The sequence below is a fragment of the Stegodyphus dumicola genome, chromosome 5 (assembly GCF_044657685.1).
Source record: "Stegodyphus dumicola isolate Sdum_Otavi_A_Nest chromosome 5, ASM4465768v1".
NCBI lineage: Eukaryota > Metazoa > Arthropoda > Arachnida > Araneae > Eresidae > Stegodyphus > Stegodyphus dumicola.
Window position 1 is genome coordinate 126,569,038 of NC_140772.1, and position 18,744 is coordinate 126,587,781.

An 18,744-nucleotide genomic window follows, 5' to 3' on the forward strand; every position below is an offset into this window, starting at 1 on the left:
ATGGCATTCTTTCTGAAAGTAGAATGTAACAGTTGTAGGTAATTTCAAAAATGGATTATAACAGTAAATAGTGGCAGGTAGAGATACATCCTGATTGACCAAGAAAAATGGCATTTACTATCGGGCAAGAACAACAGTTCAAGGTGATACCATTTAGATTAGTAATGCGCCGGCAACATTCGAAAATCTCATGAAGACCGTGCTGAGAGGTCTTTCCTTCGAAGTATCTATGATGTACCTGGATGACATTATCATCGTCGGGAAAAGCTTTGAAGATTATTTAGAAAATATTAAGGTGCTTCAGTAATTGAATTAAGCGAATTTAAAGCCCTGCCAAATGTAACTTGTTCAGACAGGAAATGACTTATCTCGAACACGTCATCTCTGCCGAAGGTGTGTGTACGGATCCAGAAAAAGTGGCGGCAGTTAAAGACTGGAGACGCCTTCAAAGGAGCCTTGAGCTGAGAATTTTCATGAGGTTTCATCTACTGTAGAAGATTTGTAAAGGACTTCTCTTCCATCGCAAGACCACTTCACAAATGACAGAAAGCAAGCAAAAGTTCTAGTGGACAAAATGACAATGAGGATATATTTTAAAACTGAATAAGGCTTTTGAATCTGCGGCAGTCCTGACGTTCCTCAGCTCGACAAATTATTTATTCTTGACACTGATGCGAGGAATGGGAGTGACAATGTTGTTTTGTCCCATGAAATAAACGGGCAAGAATGTGTCGCAACATATTGCAGCAGATTTTAGAAGTGTCTATCTAAACCGGAGAGGAATTATTGTGTAATCAGAAAAGAGTTGCTCACTATAGTTAAAGCCGTAGAACTTTTTCACCATTTCCTTCTACGGCAGAAAATTTCTACTCCGCACAGATCACGCATCGTTGACCTGGCTCTTAAATATCAAGAATTCCGATGGCCAAAAGGATCATCTCAAGGAAAAGCAGAGGCACTGTCTACAAGACCCTGCCCAGGAAGCTACCAATATTGTTCTAGGGCTGAAGAGAAATACGAACTGGTTAATCTAGTGGCACGTCAAGTTACAATTTCAACATCGTCCGACCTAAACCTATGGAGTGACGAAAAAATCACAAAAGATCAGTCAGAAAACATAGACATAAATTAAATAACTGACCTAATCGTATCATCAGATAAGAAACCTACCTGGTAGGATATATAGTCCTCACAAAATAACATTAGGCTCTCAGGAACTTACTCCATATTCAAAACGGTGTCTTGTAGCGGATGTTCGAATTTGATGACAGAAAGGCATTCTGAAGGTAGCTGATACTTCTAAGATATCAGACAGACATATTTTAAAGAATCGCATAGCAGCCAGACAGAAAGCTACTTCGGTTTTATGAAGACTTTATATAAAGTTCGAGAGCGCTTTTACTAGAATAAAGCAAGAGCTGCCATGCAAAATGATGCCAAGCGAAATGGCAATGGTATATCAATTTACAAAGGTAATATTGAGGTAAATGGCTGCATTGCTTACCTGGCGATTGTTCTAGCGAGAAATCGCCAAACCTGGCAACATTCCTGTGTCTGGCCCTATCAATCTGTAACTGTGTATGGCTTTCCAGAAATTTTGAGAAATCGAAAGTGCTTGAAAGCCCTCGGCAGTTGGAGCAAAACTTTGGCCGAGAAGCGTATCACTTAAGAAATCGTTCAACGGGCAGGGGAGACGATACTAAAGAAGAGGGCAGTAACCTCAGAATAATAATGAAATATGAAACGTATACATGATACATAAAAATGAAATGGCAGAAAAAATATGAGAGGGAAGGAGCATGATTTCTCAGTTAGTTTTCAGGCTCAAAGCATTGAGATTGTTGTGCGAGCTCATGCATTCAAAGTTTTTAATACTGTGTTGTGTTTAACGTTCGTAATAATATGAAATGGTAACTACTGATTGTGCTCTGTCGTACTGAGAAGAGCTGTATGAGTATTTTTGTGAAAAGTTCTAGAAATGTACATTGTTTCTTTTAGGACATTGTTGGACAAATGTACATTGTACATTGTTTCTTTTTATCAACCTATCATTGATCGGTTCTGTGCACATTCAATTCATTATCAACTCAAACGCATGAAACATTATGTTGCATATGATCACTAATACCCTGGAGAGAATGCAACGAAATGTTCACTTTCATCATTGCTAATAATTAATTAATATTTTCATTTCTTCACGAATGGGTGTTTTTCTTTACGCATTCAGCCCGGGTCTCATTTAACAGACATACTGATCCTGTTGCCAGCAGAAGGGCATTTTTGTTTCTTAATTTAATACATTGTCCACATGAGATATATCATTTAAGTGACATTTTAAAAAATCAAATTTCCAATTACCTGTTTATTTTTTTCATCTAACAAAATCATTTTTTCCATGTCTATCACGACAGTAAATACAAATAATTCCATTTTCTTTGATGTATAAAAATATTTCCTATAAATGGAGCTCGTAATTTATTTTTACTATTTGGTGCTTCTATATCAACTATGTCATTAAGCCACTTGATTTCAAAATCATTTGCTGTCTTTCTTCTTTTTACAAGATTATATATATTTATATGAACATTCAGTGCAGTGCATAAACACATGATACTTTTAGCTATACTTGCGGGCAACGTATCATGTGCTAGTCGCTGTTTAACAATGCGAACTTTACTTACTTTAGGAGACAGCACCACTTCCTACAGTTTTATGACACAACACAGACACACTTTTTTAAAATACTGACTAATATGTAACATGAAAAAATATAATTATTAATATTATTTTGATAAATTTCATGCTTGTGTGTGCTTGTTAATTTTGTTTGTATGCTGAATTTTTAAAGGCGTGAGTAAGAACACATCCACAACTTAGAGGGAATCATGCTGCATGAGCCTCACAAACCTAAATTAAAAAAAAAAAAAAAAATACATTCTAAATTGGTTCTTAATTTAGAAACGCACATACAAAAAATAATAAATGGTACTACAGCAAAAGTCTTTCATTAAAAGAAAAAAAAATACTTTGCACCCCCAAAAAAAATCACCTCAACATGGGCAAAAATGATCATTTTCTTTCTCTCTTAAGAATTAGTTAAAGACAAAAATCTAAGTAAAATTATTCAAGGCAAACCCGGCATCAACAGGTTAACTAAATTATAGCCAATTTTCTAACAAACATTTTTAGTATATAAAAGTATAAAAAATGACACCATTTCTTTTTAAAATGCTGCCTGCTGATAGCTAAATTTCTTTATCAGTATGCTTTATAGAAACCCTTTGCCCATCACCTCACACTAAGTGGTTATACACAATTAAAAAGCAAATACTGTTTATTACAAAATGTCACATAAATAAAATTTATTCATTAAATAAAACATACATATAGTAAGCTCAAAACAATCAAACAACAATAACAAAATAGACAACTGTATATATTTAAAAACCAGCATATATTTACAGTCACATATTTCAATTGCCAATCTGAAATCTTATATCCGGTATTGTGCAATAACATGCAATATACAAATTGCATTATTTGTATATATCTTGATAAAACAAAAACAGATTATTAGTTATTAATATGTACAAACAAAGCCATCAAATACAACGTAATGGTGAAACATAAAAAATGTAAAAATGGAATGCAATCAATACTTTTCACCATTCAAACGTATAGGGAGGGCACTCTGAAATTTTTTTACATATGCACAGATGAAAGTAGCAGAAAAAATTTAATGCACAAATGAAAGTGACCGAAAAAATTTAACACTTAGATTTGAAAATATGAACTATTTTAGCCTAGCAGACAATTTTCTATTGGCCAACTACAAGTAGTTTAACATAGAATAAATTTTACGCAAAAGGAAAAATGGAGTTGACACGACAACATTATCCGTACTGTTTTTCTGTGATATTAAAGTAGGATTAAATCAAGAAGAATGTGTTTGGTGTCTACAGTTAGCATTTGACGTTCTTATGGATTTATCAACTGCATCTTAAAATAACTTCACTGTTATCACAAATAGAAGTGAAACACAATGAAGTACATCTACACACAATATGTTTTTTGGTTTTAATGAAGAAAATAGATCCTCCATAAAAACCTAGGGAGGGTACATAGCATCTGATAATGTTTCTAAGAAGTCGTTTAAATGGTTTAAAAGTAGTACGATTAACAACGTCAAACTATGTTCATAAAGAATGAAAGAATTTAATAGCTAAGAACTGGAAGAATTTCTTCTTAAAGACCACCCAGCTCAAACATTGGAGGACTTAGAAAATGAGTATATACAGTTTACTATAATTAATTAAGGATATTAATTTATATCCTTAAAACATTTAATGAATTTTTGCAAGCATATAATAATAATCTAACAAGCTATTATATTTAGTTCACTTCATTCAAATATGATTTATATTGATTTTATTTTTATCTAACAAGCTATTATATTTAGTTCATTTAATTTAAATATGATTTACAAAAAGTAACATATGGCTGTTTTCTTTAGAAGTACAGGACTGGTCAAAGCCCTATTTATTTTTAGAATTTATTTTTAAGTACATGAAATCAAACACAGAATCCAATTTTTTTTTTTTTTTTTTTTTTTTTTTTTGTAATTTACATTTAACACAAATCTTTGGAAATGTTAGTCTCAAATATAATTTATTTCTAGAAATACAAATTACGCTTTATATATAAAAATTAAAATGCTATGAATGAAAACAAAATATAACTAAGAAAACTGCATAAGGAAAAAAACTGCACTATCATACAGGAATAGTATTACTTATACAATCTCCGACAAAAATATGTCTTCACTCATTTATCTGATCTACAAACATATACAGCAGAGCAGTCCCATTAACACCAAAGTTTCGATATTCTACCAAAGGATAAAAAGGAAAACTGAAAACATAATAAAGGATAACTTAATACATAAGAATACTTCTATTATAAGGGAAATAATTAAATATTACACAAGATTCAAAGATTCATCTGGGGAAAAATTTCATATCTACCATTTAATTTTCATGAGTTGAATTAATACATTTAGAAATTAGGGAAATACAAATAGTTAACTGCAACAAATAAGTTAAAGAATTAATAATAAGAAAGCAGTATAAACTAATATATATTCAGACAAACATATATATTCAGATTTCTTAATTTTACAAATCACTTACCTTTGCTTTTGTAGAAAAAATATAAAAAGACTATAAATAATGAAGAAATAAAAAATCTTTGTGAAATTTGCTTTCTTATTTAGTCACCCGAGACCATTTTCTGACTATTTTTCAAAAACTCCTTGGGATTTATTATACTTAAATCTTCACCAAAACTGGCAATATTCTATTCTCTTAAAAATTAAACATCTCAACTAAGCATTTCTAAAATTATTAAAAATTATTAACATTCTGTGAAAGTTCTCTATAATGTTTAACTCAGCATAAAATTTACTTATTTGTTTCTAAAAAAATTCAGCACTCATATTTCATCATCATTCATAAGAGAGACACAGAATTGAATATCCAATGCAAAGCCGTATAATACACGTGGCTGGCTCAGTGGACTAGTCATATTTATGAACTCATGTAATTATAAAGTTTCTTTCAAGAGATTAAAAGATTTCAAGCAATTAAAAGCGCCAATTTTTTTTAAAGTACAATGGCTGTTTCTGATAAAGCTCAAATCACTTCTTATCAGCTCTCAGAACTGCAAGGAAAAAAATATGAAAGTTCATACTTTGGGTGAGTCACTTATCTGCATGCGAAAAAATCATCACGAAAATGCCAGGAAATGAAGCAAACAATGAAAATAAGCAAGCTTACTCTATTAATTTAACAACATGCATAATTGGAATCAAAATGAAAATATAGTAAGTTCAAAAATATGTGATTTGGGTTTAATTAAGAAATATAACATCTTCTAACTGAAAAATCAGAAGTCTTAACAATACATTTAAATAGAATATATATATATAAAGCTTTTAGCCAAGGTAAAGCAGAAATGAATATCTAAAAGTTCTGAGTTACATTTGCAATACAAGCTAAACATGTTTCTGCAGACAAATACTGGTGTACTAAATCAAATACTGTTGCAAAATAGGTTATGAAAAATCAGCAGTAAATGCTAATATTTGAATACAGTAAAAGCTAATATTAGAATACATTAAAACTTACCTAAAATAAATTGAATGCTATAGATTCCAAATTCTATGCACAACAACAAATCTACACACAATCTTGCAACTACAGTGGGATACTATACAGATTCTCACATTTTACTTCCTCACACCAATTTTTCTAATACACTGAAACACTATACAGAAAGACCATTTTATGTATCCTGAAGTAAAATTAATCAGCATTATTAATTTTTAAAGAATTTCCTAAATCAGCATATTATTTTGCGATTGAAAAATTTTACATTTAAAAGAATTTGAAACTTAGTCATTTTTTTTTTAAAGCAAGTAATAAAAATATGGCAGAACACTAGTAAATTTGGAATTTCTTAAAACAGTCTCTAGTGCTTACCATGAGAAACCTAGTGCAATTTATTTATAACAAATACACTTTTTTTTTAATAAATTGAATGCATAAGAATCACATGCAGTGTTTCTAGAAATATCATTTTTAATTGATATTTTTCATTAATAAACATTATTCTCTTTTTGCAGTCCACCGCTAACTACCCTTTCCATCACCAAATACAGTAAATGAAAAAAAATCCAGATATTCTAAACTTATAGATTTTTCTCTTAAATGAGGACAAACTATGAAAACAAGCATTTTCTTATTGCACAATATTATGATTCTTTCTTTTCACCTGACAATTAATGGACCCTTGCCACCAAGTCAAAAGACCTTGTAGTCAATGCACTACAGGTAGATATATTCTACTATATATATTAATGCTTTAACAAAATATATAACAGTATATAAGACAAAGATACTATTATATCAATATATATTTTGACAGTTATTAAACAAAATAAAATATCCACATTAATGAATTATAATAAAAAAATGGAAATTTAGGAACAAATTATTGAGAGGAAAATATGATAAAAAAATCACATTCATATCCAGTAACAATGAATAATTTCAAGATAATAAATTAAGATTTCCATTCACTGACATGGTTGATATTTTTAATGTTAAAATGTCAGAATAAAAATATAATCAATGTTTAACACAACTAAGTAATGAGAAACAATAGCAACAACTTGAAATATGATAATAATGTAATTCTAATAAATGAAATTTTCAAAGCTATTATAATTATTACTATTACTCTTTCTTTTATATACATTATATAAGGATTAATAATGAGTATACAATTATTTGATACAGGTGAAGTTTCTAGATTTTTTATACTTTTATTTAAAAAAGAGAGGTCAATAAAAGTAGTGAATTTTTATTTACCTATTAGTTTTGGATGCAGAAAACAAAATCTGATGAAAGGCTACAACAGTTATTCAGACATTATGACAAAGTTACATTACAATAGATCTAGAAATATTTTCTACTACTTTTTTTTAATCATAAGTGGTTTCAAGAATAAGAATCAACAAAATAACGATTTATAGATGTAAAAGTCATTAACATTGAAAATTTAAAAAATAACATATACATATTATATATAATGATATTAACATAATAGCATATATTACACATATTTATATATTGATATTAACACAATAGCATACACTACACATATTTATATCAATACATTTTCAAATATTTTAATGATAATTAACAGATTTTTAATTGATATTAATGCAATCATTTTAACTACTCTTGTATTGAAATTAAAAACTCTTAGCACATAAACAAACATGAATTATACAATATAATCCAGAACATATATATTTTTATAGAACTTGTAAAAAGAAAGAGTGAAATAATAATCAGTCATGGTAAAGGCAATGGCATTTAAAGGTAGAAAAGATTATGATATACAGACTTTTATACATGAAAACTAAACATATAACATATTTCAACTATTCTATATAAATGGAAAATTAACTATTATACATTAATGGAAATCTATTGCTAATTATATCTCAAAAATACATCTGAAGAATAAAAGCACTTTCTAGCTAAAACATAACATTTACAGATGAAATTGTTTAAGAACATTTATATAAGGTATAGTTTAAAAAGGACTAACCAAAAAACAGCACTTTTTCCTTAGAAATGCTTCTAATGGACGTTGTTTTGAAAAAACATGAGTAACAGGCAGGATACTTTTGGCAAATAGTTTCATGAGAATACAGAAATGTTCAGCAATCTGAACATTTCATTGCAGAGGTAATTTACTCTGTCATTACACAGAAAATTTAATGCTGTTCATCATTTTAAAAATCTGATTCTTGTATTTAGGATGAAAATTTTTATATAATTTATATGCAATAATATTCAGCTTTATATTTTAGAATACCTTTCTTTTTATCGTTAATATACTCTATAAAATAATTTAAAAAAGACACACTGTTTAGAAGCTGAATACTGATCTTCACAAATACTTAGTTACTTAATTCACAAATTGGTTTTAATAATAAACGCATGTTTCGCATTGGGAAAAGAAATATTCATATATTTATATATAGCTCTCTCTTAATATATACATTTATTTGTTACATTATTTTGCTTTAAACTGTAGATAAAATATATTCTACTAATGCACTTAAATATTCTTTTACTTTATGAATTTATGTTTTTCTTCAGTAGGAAACGAAGATGCAAAATAATATTTTTAAAAAAATATTTAAGTTAAATATCAAAAGAACATAAAATACATTGCATTTAAGGAAAATCACAAATTTTATGTCTTGTTTAAATGCAGTAATCCCTCATTACTCTTTTTTTGTTAAATTTTTTATTTATAATCAAGAAAAATCTCAAGTAGACTATACAAATTAGTGCTAAAATCTTGCATTGTTTATTGTTTTATTTTCATATTTTAATTGTTTGCAAATGCATTTGTTTAATTTCTGTTCTTCAAACTTTTTCAGTGTTTTAGAATAAGTGACAGATACCCAAGATACTTCAACCCTCAAGTGAAAAAAATTCATCTATTTGCAGGATACCAATGACAAGTAACAATCATTGTGGTAACAGTAACAACAGCATTCTATTTCTCCCATGTAAGAGCTGGTTGGCAAAGTTTAAAAATCATTTTTGCTTTTATAACTTCAAGCTTGTCAGGGAATTTGCCTCAGCTAACCACAGAGCACATAAAACTTAAATATGCAGCTAAAAGACTTAATATTTAATATGGATAAGAGTGTTTTTTTTTTTTTTTTTTTTCCCCTTAGTCTAAAGAGGCGATTTGCCCTGAAGTACTATTAATTTTGTTTTGGTATTTTGCGTTGAAAACTATAAATGGTGAATCACTTTTCAAATTGTTGCCACCAAATATTACAGCCCTGTATTATATTTAAAGAAATCAATTAATGAAGAATCTGCATGAATGTATGCATGTTTCTTGCATTGTGATTAAATGATGGTATCTAGAGCCATCAAAATTTGAATAACATAATCTCCATAGAATATGGGCATATGGAAGCCCTAATTTGGAATTTGAAATTTGTTTTTTTATCGATTTCATATTTTGTAAGACTTCAACGAATTTTTGATTAACAAACTAAACAATTTCAAAGCAAGCAATGGCAATACTGAAAGGGGGGAGCATTTTTATATCCCACACACGAGACTCTGTATCGGAAATTCCAAAGACATGCTCATTTTAAAATTACTTTTCAATATTACTGTTGAACTGAATTTTATGGTTTGAGTACATAGAACATGATATTTAATAAATAAAGGTATCACACAAAAAAATTTTAAAATATCCCTTTGGATGTAATTTAAAATCTGAAACCTTATTATTAAGATTTTATTTACTTATTTATTTCTATAAATAAGCCGTAGAGATCTTTCTTATCTAAAATTGAAATGTTGTGCCTAGATCGTAGATTTAAAGCTGCCAAAGACAGATTTACCTTGCTGTTTTGCATAAATATGAGATGCTAGCTAACAAAGTCTTTGCTTGTTTATAAGCCACTAAATTCAGAACATTGAAGGGTAAAAACAAGTACTTTGCTTCATAGTACTTTGGTTGGCTAACAAATAAACATGGGTCACAGAAGAAATGTTTGGAAATTGGTTAATTATTGTTCCTTAAGTGTAGGATTAATTATGGTTAAAAACATACTTTTCAATGTCCTCTTGCTGGCTGAAAATACTCTAGTCTACCCTGTATGTTTGAAGCTATATTTTTGCCATCAAAAACAACCATTAGATCAAGGAGTAAGTTTTTAAGGCTTACATGTTTAAAGGTTTATATGTAAAGAATTTTCAATTTTTTTTTTTTTTTTTTAAGGAAGATCAATCAGACAGTCACACATGCAGAAAAATTATAATATCATGGATTATCTCATTAAATTAAACCTTCCATAACAAACGCTTGTTGGTGCAAATTATTTGCAAAAGAAACAAGTGATGAGAATATTCTACATTACTCATATAGTAACTACAGCATAAACTGCAGAATGTTTTGAAGTAGTAAGTGAAACAACTATAGAAGAGAGAATCTTGTGTTATGAACATAAAGACTGAAATTAGAGGAAATAGAAGAGTTTATTATGGTTGTGAAGAAATAATAAATGGTACTGAACTGATAAATGCTGAAACAGAAATGGAAGCAGTTAAGCAAGTTTTCTTTGGGAGTACAGTTAACCGATCACATTCTCCAAATGAATCCTCTCATGAAAAGAAAACTGAAGTTTAAAAGTTGCATTCAAATTTACTGCAGTCTAACAAAGAATTACACAGACTTTAGAAGAAGAAGAAGGGAGGGGGGGAAAGAAGAAGAAGAAACAAAGTTCTATCACAGTGTTTTCAGTTTGTTAATGGCCTAAACATTGATTAATAACTTTATTGAATTAATTTTCATTGTTATCCCCTATTATTATTCATAAGTAAACATACTCTGTTAATATGTATTGTTGTAATTTCAATTGAAATTAATTAAGTTCTGCATGAAGAGCTAAAATTGTACTAAATTCACTATTCAATATGCCCTCATAGTCTCATTACATGAGGTTTCATTATACAGGAAACAAAAGAAAAATATAATCCCTTAGCTAATGAGGGATTACTACAAGTATATTTAATTTTCTTTCTCATGTCTCAAAAATAATTTTTCCGTGAATTTTTTAATGTAAATTTGAGAAAATATGTTATTTTACTCTATTTTTACATTTAATTTTATAATTTTACATTGAATTGATGAGATAACAGAGAAACAATCATAGTTTTATTTTAGAGTACCTAAATCTTCTTGCTCAGTTAAAAAAGAAAACACTTTCCTATGAATTTTTTATGCTACAGAGATAGAAACATTCCATTGATAACATCTTTAAAAATGCATAGTAAATTTTCTCTGTAAGCATTTATTTATTCTTACTGTACCTAATTTCCTAAGAATAATATTTGTAAAAGAAAATGAAACCACTTAACTTATTTTAGAGCTTATCATTTAATTCACGATTCAAAAATTTTTTACAGAATTCAAGTCTATCAACAATAATCAAATTTCCTCTTCTTCCCTGGAGAGAAATACAAATCTAACACTTTTTATAAAAGATTCAATAATCGAATATTTATAAGCATATAGCATATGCACACAATGTTCAAAACAAGGAAACTTTCACACTTGCATCCAAGCACAAAATATACACTGCAAATCAACATTAACTTCAACTAAATGTTGTTGCTATAAGAAATAACTGATAATGTAGATCAAATGTACAAATTCATGCATTGCATAATATAACTCATCATAATGCAAAATTATTATCAGAATAAATATATCTCCATGAACTCTTTTCAAAGTGTTATAAATTCAAAAACCTCTCTGATCACTTGATTCAGAATTCAACATCTCAAATATTCTACTTCAGAATTTAACAATATATATCACATTATATGCAGAATTCAATAATAATATATGAATATGTAAAACAATTTAATTCAGTTTATTGCACAACTTCTGAAACGTAAGAGCATATATGCTGTTACAATTTAACCTGCATAATGTGTATATTTATAAATCATATGGATAAAATCCATAAATAAATTAAATGAACATGTAATGGAAGTTACATAAAAAATTCAGTAACCAGTATTGGCTACTATTTTCATAAACTAAAGCTCCTTAAATGATACCTAGGTTAGAAAAAATTTAACTTTGCAAACTTAGTCATTAATTAAAATTCAGAATAACAGTTTTAGATGCTGCAATGGTTTAAAAAAAAAAAAAAAAAAAAAAAAAAAAAAAGCAAAAACCATAAAGGTTTTAAAGGTCACATTCCAAAGCTCATATGTAATTTTTTTTTAACTTACAGATTGCTGTAGTGAACCAAGTAGTAATTTTTCTAACTCTTTGGGAGAAAACACAGGAAGCGAACATGAATTTTTCTGGCACACGAATGCAACAGAATCTGATAATTCAGATCCATTTAGCTGTTCCAGTGCCTTAAGTCTTTCAGATAATAAATCTTTTGAATCTTTATTAGCAAGTAAAAGCACTTTAAATGGAAGAAAATGCTGGTGAACTTGTTTCAATAAATTCTGCGTATCTTCACAATCTCTGTTCCCAGTTACAATAACCTAAAAGTGTATTATTTCTTTATTATTTTATAAATGAAGCACAGATAAATATTCTTACAATAACCAAACAATCTTAATAATTAGTTTTACCAATAATAATGATTAGCTTTTTTTTTTTTTAAATTTTGTCCAATTATATATAACGTGGACTATATTTTTAATAATAAGTATGATGCAAAATTAACCAACAAAATTTAAATAAAATGCAGTTTCTCTGTACTCAAAATTAGAAATAAAAACTAATGCATATAAATTATAATTACATTTTTAACAAATATATTGCTTATCAGTACATCACGTAATTGAGGTTTTACTGCTTGTATGGCACAAAAGCTTAATTTCATATTGACAAACAAAAAACAAACAATAGATAAATTAGAAAATAAATAGTTTTGATATATTAACAATATTTTAACCAAAAAATCATTCGTTAGAAAAATATACAGTTCTTTGATGTTAATTATCTATTATAAAAGTACTGACATATAGCAAAATACTATACTAAAATAAAAGTGAGTGTGGTGAGAAATAAAAGACTGCAATTTGCAATTATAGAAATCTGTCAAATCAGGCATACACTAGAATTTTATTAACAAATAATTTAGCATGTAAGAATATATAGCATATCTCTGAATCTAATAAAGATATTTAACTGTCTCGTACAAAGAATACAAAAAGCAAATTGAACAATGAAAATTATACTCAAAACTGCATTAGTTTATACACAGTTCTATTACAGCTTTCATGAATGGCCTATTTTTAGTGAGTGGAACTTATACGATATCTTACTTACTCTTTTGTTTGTATCTCTTTGCTTCTATCCTCCTTCCTCTATGGCTACAAATTGCAGATGAATACAACACAAAACAAAGTAAGGACAGAAAGTAAGGACAGAAGACATTAGGTGGAAGGAGGGAAAGGCAAAATAGAACACTATTTAAGTTCCAACTCACAAAGTGAGTAGGTCATCAACAGAAGCTGACTATTTAAGCTAATGCAGTCTGATGTGATTTTAATATATCTACGTATACGACATAAATTTTCATTTCTCAGTTTTGCGACTTTTCAAAATAATTCCTGAGTCAATCACAGCTTAATTTCTAAAATTAGAAATGCTGAAGTCCTAATGAAAATCACTCGGAAAAAGGACAAAATAAAGTAATAAAATACAGAGTGTGTTTTACACAATTTTAATCAAGTTTTGGGGCTGTTTAATTAATATTTAAAATGTAAACAGTACAGATTTTTAAATATTCGATCTCGTAGCCTTTTTTCTGGGCTAAATGTCTGCATTATTATTTCCCTTTTAAGACAGTTTTCCCTTAAATTGCCTGGGGTACTTATTTCTATTCCTCTTAGACTACTCTCCAAAGTCCATCAACCTGGGCGATTTGCATTTAGAAAGAGCTCTTTTCAAGAGATCAAAGGCTCAGTAGTCCATAGGTGAAATGTCATGCACTAGGCAGGAATACATTGAGAAGTTATACATGCAATAACTGCATCAGTCTTTGTCATTTCAAGGAATGAAGTGGTACTTTTTAAAGTATGACTTGTTGCTTTGCCTTGATGAACAAGTTATTGAAAGTTATTGGTCCTTGAAAGTTATTGGGTTAAAGATACATAATTTCTTCTGTAAATATCAGATGTAAAACTTTTTCTTGTAGTGTATTAAGTTGATTTTAATATTTTTTCCCACTCTTCTGATTTTTAATTTTCCATTGTGAGAGAATCCTGTGACAATCATAAAGCCCTTCTTGAAACATTTTTGGCATTGATGGAACCAGGTTTTTTCCTCATTTTTTTCAATAGTAAACACACCTTTTATTGTTGCAGTCATTTAGGTAAACCCATGCTTCATCAAAGATCACAATGTATTTCATTTATCGCCTGCTGAGCAGTTTTCACGTAGAGTTATACAAATTGTTCTGTGTTCAGCTTCTTTAAGTTGTAAATTTGGGTTTATTATTTTATTTATTGTTGCTACAGATATGTTTAAAAGACTTTGCAATTGGTTTCTGCATCAGTGGATTTTTCCTTGTTACCAAAGATTTAACTTTAGAAACATTAGAAACAATATGTACATTTTCTAGGTATTTGATTGGAGTCTTCCTCCCATGTAGAATTATGATGGATAGTTTTCCCCTTTCTGATTAATAACATTGCTTATTTTGCCCTTAAAAATTTTAATACCATGCATTTGATAATGTTTCTGAATTACAGAATAAGAATATTTTACTTTGGAAAGTGCAAAAACATATTTTTCAGACCACAGCTTGTTTACATGTGATATTTTGAAAGAAGAATAAATTTAAAAGTAGCACATGATAATCCGCATTCCAAATAATAAGCTGTTGCCAGAAATTTTTATTTCAAAACATTTGCTTTTTAAAAAATGTCTTAGCAAATTTGTTCAAAAAATGTGTAAGCTCTCTTTGTAAATAATAATTATAATACTAAATAAAAATTTAATAAATTATTATATTAATGATGAATAGTTAAATAATAAAATACAACTGTGGACCTTATCTTATTTGGGACTTTGGCTTGATTTACAATTTCATTCAAAAATTACAAAACAGCTCATACAACCTACGACTGAATTTAAGGCCCTGAATATATGGTATAATGCACAATAAAGAGATGATAAAAACAAAGACTATATTCCTCTCCCAATAAATCGATGACAAAAAGTAAAACAGTTAAATCATCACTAATTGAGAACAGAAAGACTACTAGAAACAGTGTCAGAGAAAGAAAAGAAATTTTAATGGAAAAGTGTAATTTCAAAAACAGAGTACACTTCATTACTTTCTGACTGCAATCCACTGCAGATGTACTGTATTTGCCTGCATATAAGACTCACCTGCACTATAAAATGCACCTCCTTTTATTATACACATTTTTGAAGGAAAAATTTTATTACGGATAATTAAAATGAATTTACAGTATTTTAAATATAAAGAAATGCAAATACAAAGTAATACTTTTTGCAAATACCCAGTCTATGAGTTGGGTTGCTTTTTTTAGATCTTTTTCCTGATTCCACCAAGTTCTTATCATTTTCTTAGTTGGCCCAAAATATCTCTCTGCAACCGTTTCCATGTTCTTTAGCATACACAATCACACATAGCTTGTATGATATGTTATAACAATGCTGATGTTGTTTTTGAGCCATAACCTACCAATATATTTCAGAAAATTGAATAGTGGAAATTTCACACACTTAAAAGTCGTTCAAAAAAACTGCAAAGCTTAAACGAACCCAGCTATGACGTCGATGACAGCGCATATGCATTCACTAAACTCGACATAACTATAATATTCCCATACTCCGCAAGGAAATAAGAAAAAAAAAAAAAAAATCGTATAACTCTGAATAGAGGAATGAAGGTAATAAAAAACTGAGTATCGACGTATAAGATGCAGTATCGATGTACAAGACGCATCCCGTTTTCCAGATCTGTTTTCAAAGAAAAAAGTGTGTCTTATACACCAGCAAATACGGTAATTGTAGCTGTCAAGTAAACTGTGACAGGGAAAAAACTTACCTCAAATCTGATCTGATATCAACGTGAAACTGTACAAATGATAATTTTAAGTCACTGTATTTGGTTATACTGTTAAAAAAAATCTGATGTGTACACCACAACTTCCTTGTATGGAATATTAAATTATACACATTTTTTTATGCATTTCATTTAAACTTATTGGAAGGAATTAAATTTACTTCATCGATAGCGCATAAACCACGATAGAATAAATGCACTCTGTAAAATTACTATATTTATTTGCCATAGTGACATTGTGGCCCTAGGTTCACTTAACAGGGTTACATTTTATCATTTTTTAACTCAGAATGTACAAAATTTATATCATCTTATGAATTATCTAATCGTTGCCACATGTTTTATTCAGATCCTATAATAAATGTAGATCGATGTATAAAAGAAATTAAGCAAACAACAGCAAAAAGAAACAGTTTTTCACAGACGATTCAGTATTTCTCATTCAATTAATTCAGTTTTCACTTCACAACAAGGCAAAAATACATACAAACTCAAAATATCTGTATTGAAAATTATAAAGTAAATCTTAAACACTTATTTCCTTGAACAAATTCCAGAATGGATTTAGCATGATTTAAGTTGCAATAATAAAAGAAAGTGTCATCTTTGTTATTGCGAAGCTTACTTTCTCTAGATTGGCACCAAAAACAAACATGTCTGCCATACCAATTTTTTTACATATTTCGACTCTACGACTCAAATTATGCCTAAATATTAAATTTTGTAAAATTTGGTGCAAAATTTACGGAGAAATTCAACAAGTTATGTCGGGCTTTTCATTCAGTTTGCACCAAAATTAATTCACTTGGCGAACTTCTTAATATGTGGCAACCTATTTTCCTTTCCATTTTTACATAGTGCGTGAGAGGAAGAAAAGACTCAATCATTCCTTCCTTCAAATAATGTTCTTTATCTTATATTTTTAATTATAATTGTTATTAATTTTTAGCAATTTTTTTCTTTTTTGAATTTCATTTTAACTGTTTAAATTGCATGGTTTCTTTCAAATAACTGTCTTAAAAATTTCTATTTACTCATTCGAACTGCGTAGTTTAAATCAAAGGTGCATCGTTTATTTTTTTTTCAAATAGTTTTCTTTATACTACTATATTTTTAGACTTTTATTTTAATTTTTAATGTTGAATTGTCTCTTCAGATAATTATTTAAAATTTTCTATTTATTCATTCGAACTGAGCATTTTAAATATATTTATTAATATAAATTTTCCAGAATTTGATTTTATTTATTTGAATTATGTTTCTTTCGGAAGAATCTTTGTGACCCAGACTATGATGCATTTGAAAAGAGATATATATATGCATATATTAAAAGAGAAAATACAGTAAAGCACAGTTAACACAACTTTCAATGTTCCATTCAGAAAAGAAATATATAAATAAGAGAGATGTACAACCGACATTTTAACTTAGGATGACTTGCATACACTGCTTTAAACAGTTTTACCATTGTGCCCATTGCTTTACACAATTTTATCCTACATTTGGTTTCTTAAAATGTTATTCATATATTTTAGTCAAATATTTTATTTTTGAAATTGCAAGCATCAAATATCATAAGATTAAAAAGATTTAAATTTTAAAAAAAAAAGTAGAAATACTAAATTTTACGCAAAAATTTATTTTTTCTTCTCTTTTTCTTCAGGCATTCTGCTTCACTCTTGCTCTTTTTCTTTAGGCATTCTGCAATTATATTAAAAAGCATCCAACTTTTCGAAACATTTTGGTATTTCTGACAATCATTTTAAATAAAGTTAGCGCCTTCCATGTCATAAAGACCCACAAACGACCGGTAAAGTCGCTGAACACTGGTAATTCACTCTGGAGTTTGAATCCCAGTAAACAGGCAGGTTGCATGGGCGTTTTCGTGGATTTTCTCATGTGTAACGTGTATGCCAGCTGGTTTCGCTTAGAAATTTCTTCACGAAGGCATCCTTCCTTTTAGGCAGATAGCCCTGCTTTGCCGTAACTTAGCAATCCAATTCAAGCCATTTCATCAGAGCCTTTATCAGTCTTTAGAAGCTAAGCATTTTGAAGGTATGAGATAAAAGGAAAGACCGGTTTCATTAAGAGGTTTTGGTTTATTTAATTATGACAAAGCACACTAGGGCTATCTACCTAAGGGGAGGTATGCCTTCGTGGAGGACTTTCTAAGGCAAACTGGCTTATATACACGTTACACATGGGAAAACCACAAAAACGTCCATGCAGCCAGCCCGTTTGCAGGATTCGAACCTCGGACCAAACTACCAGTGTTCAGCGACTTTACTGCTCGGCCGCTGTCTTCAGGAAAAAATGTCTTTAGGTGACATCCACATAGATCACTGAATAAACTCCTGAATCTTCAAATAATTCGATTGAGAAATCCTGGGATCCTCTGTTTACGATATGATATGATGTTTTATAACATAATTTAAATTTATACAACCACATAGTCTAAAACCAGTTGCTCTTCACTTTAATTTGCAATGATATCG

The 18,744-nt window shown here is 29.0% G+C and overlaps 1 protein-coding gene across 4 annotated transcripts in view; it reads right to left on the bottom strand.

Moving 5' to 3' along the window:
• Window positions 1–2,358: 2,358 nt before the first annotated feature.
• The window catches only part of LOC118198397 (spermatogenesis-associated protein 20), a 99,907-nt gene continuing 83,521 nt past the window's right edge, over window positions 2,359–18,744 (bottom strand). For 3 of the 4 annotated variants that reach the window (XM_085817037.1, XM_085817039.1, XM_085817038.1), the window contains exons 14-15: window positions 12,417–12,683; window positions 2,359–2,907 (exon numbers count right to left, since the gene is read on the bottom strand). In XM_085817037.1, the coding sequence (XP_085673163.1) occupies window positions 2,884–2,907; window positions 12,417–12,683 (291 nt within the window). In that variant the 3' untranslated portion in view covers window positions 2,359–2,883. The remainder of the gene's footprint in view (window positions 2,908–12,416; window positions 12,684–18,744) is intronic. The other variant, XM_085817036.1, reaches the window with a different exon arrangement.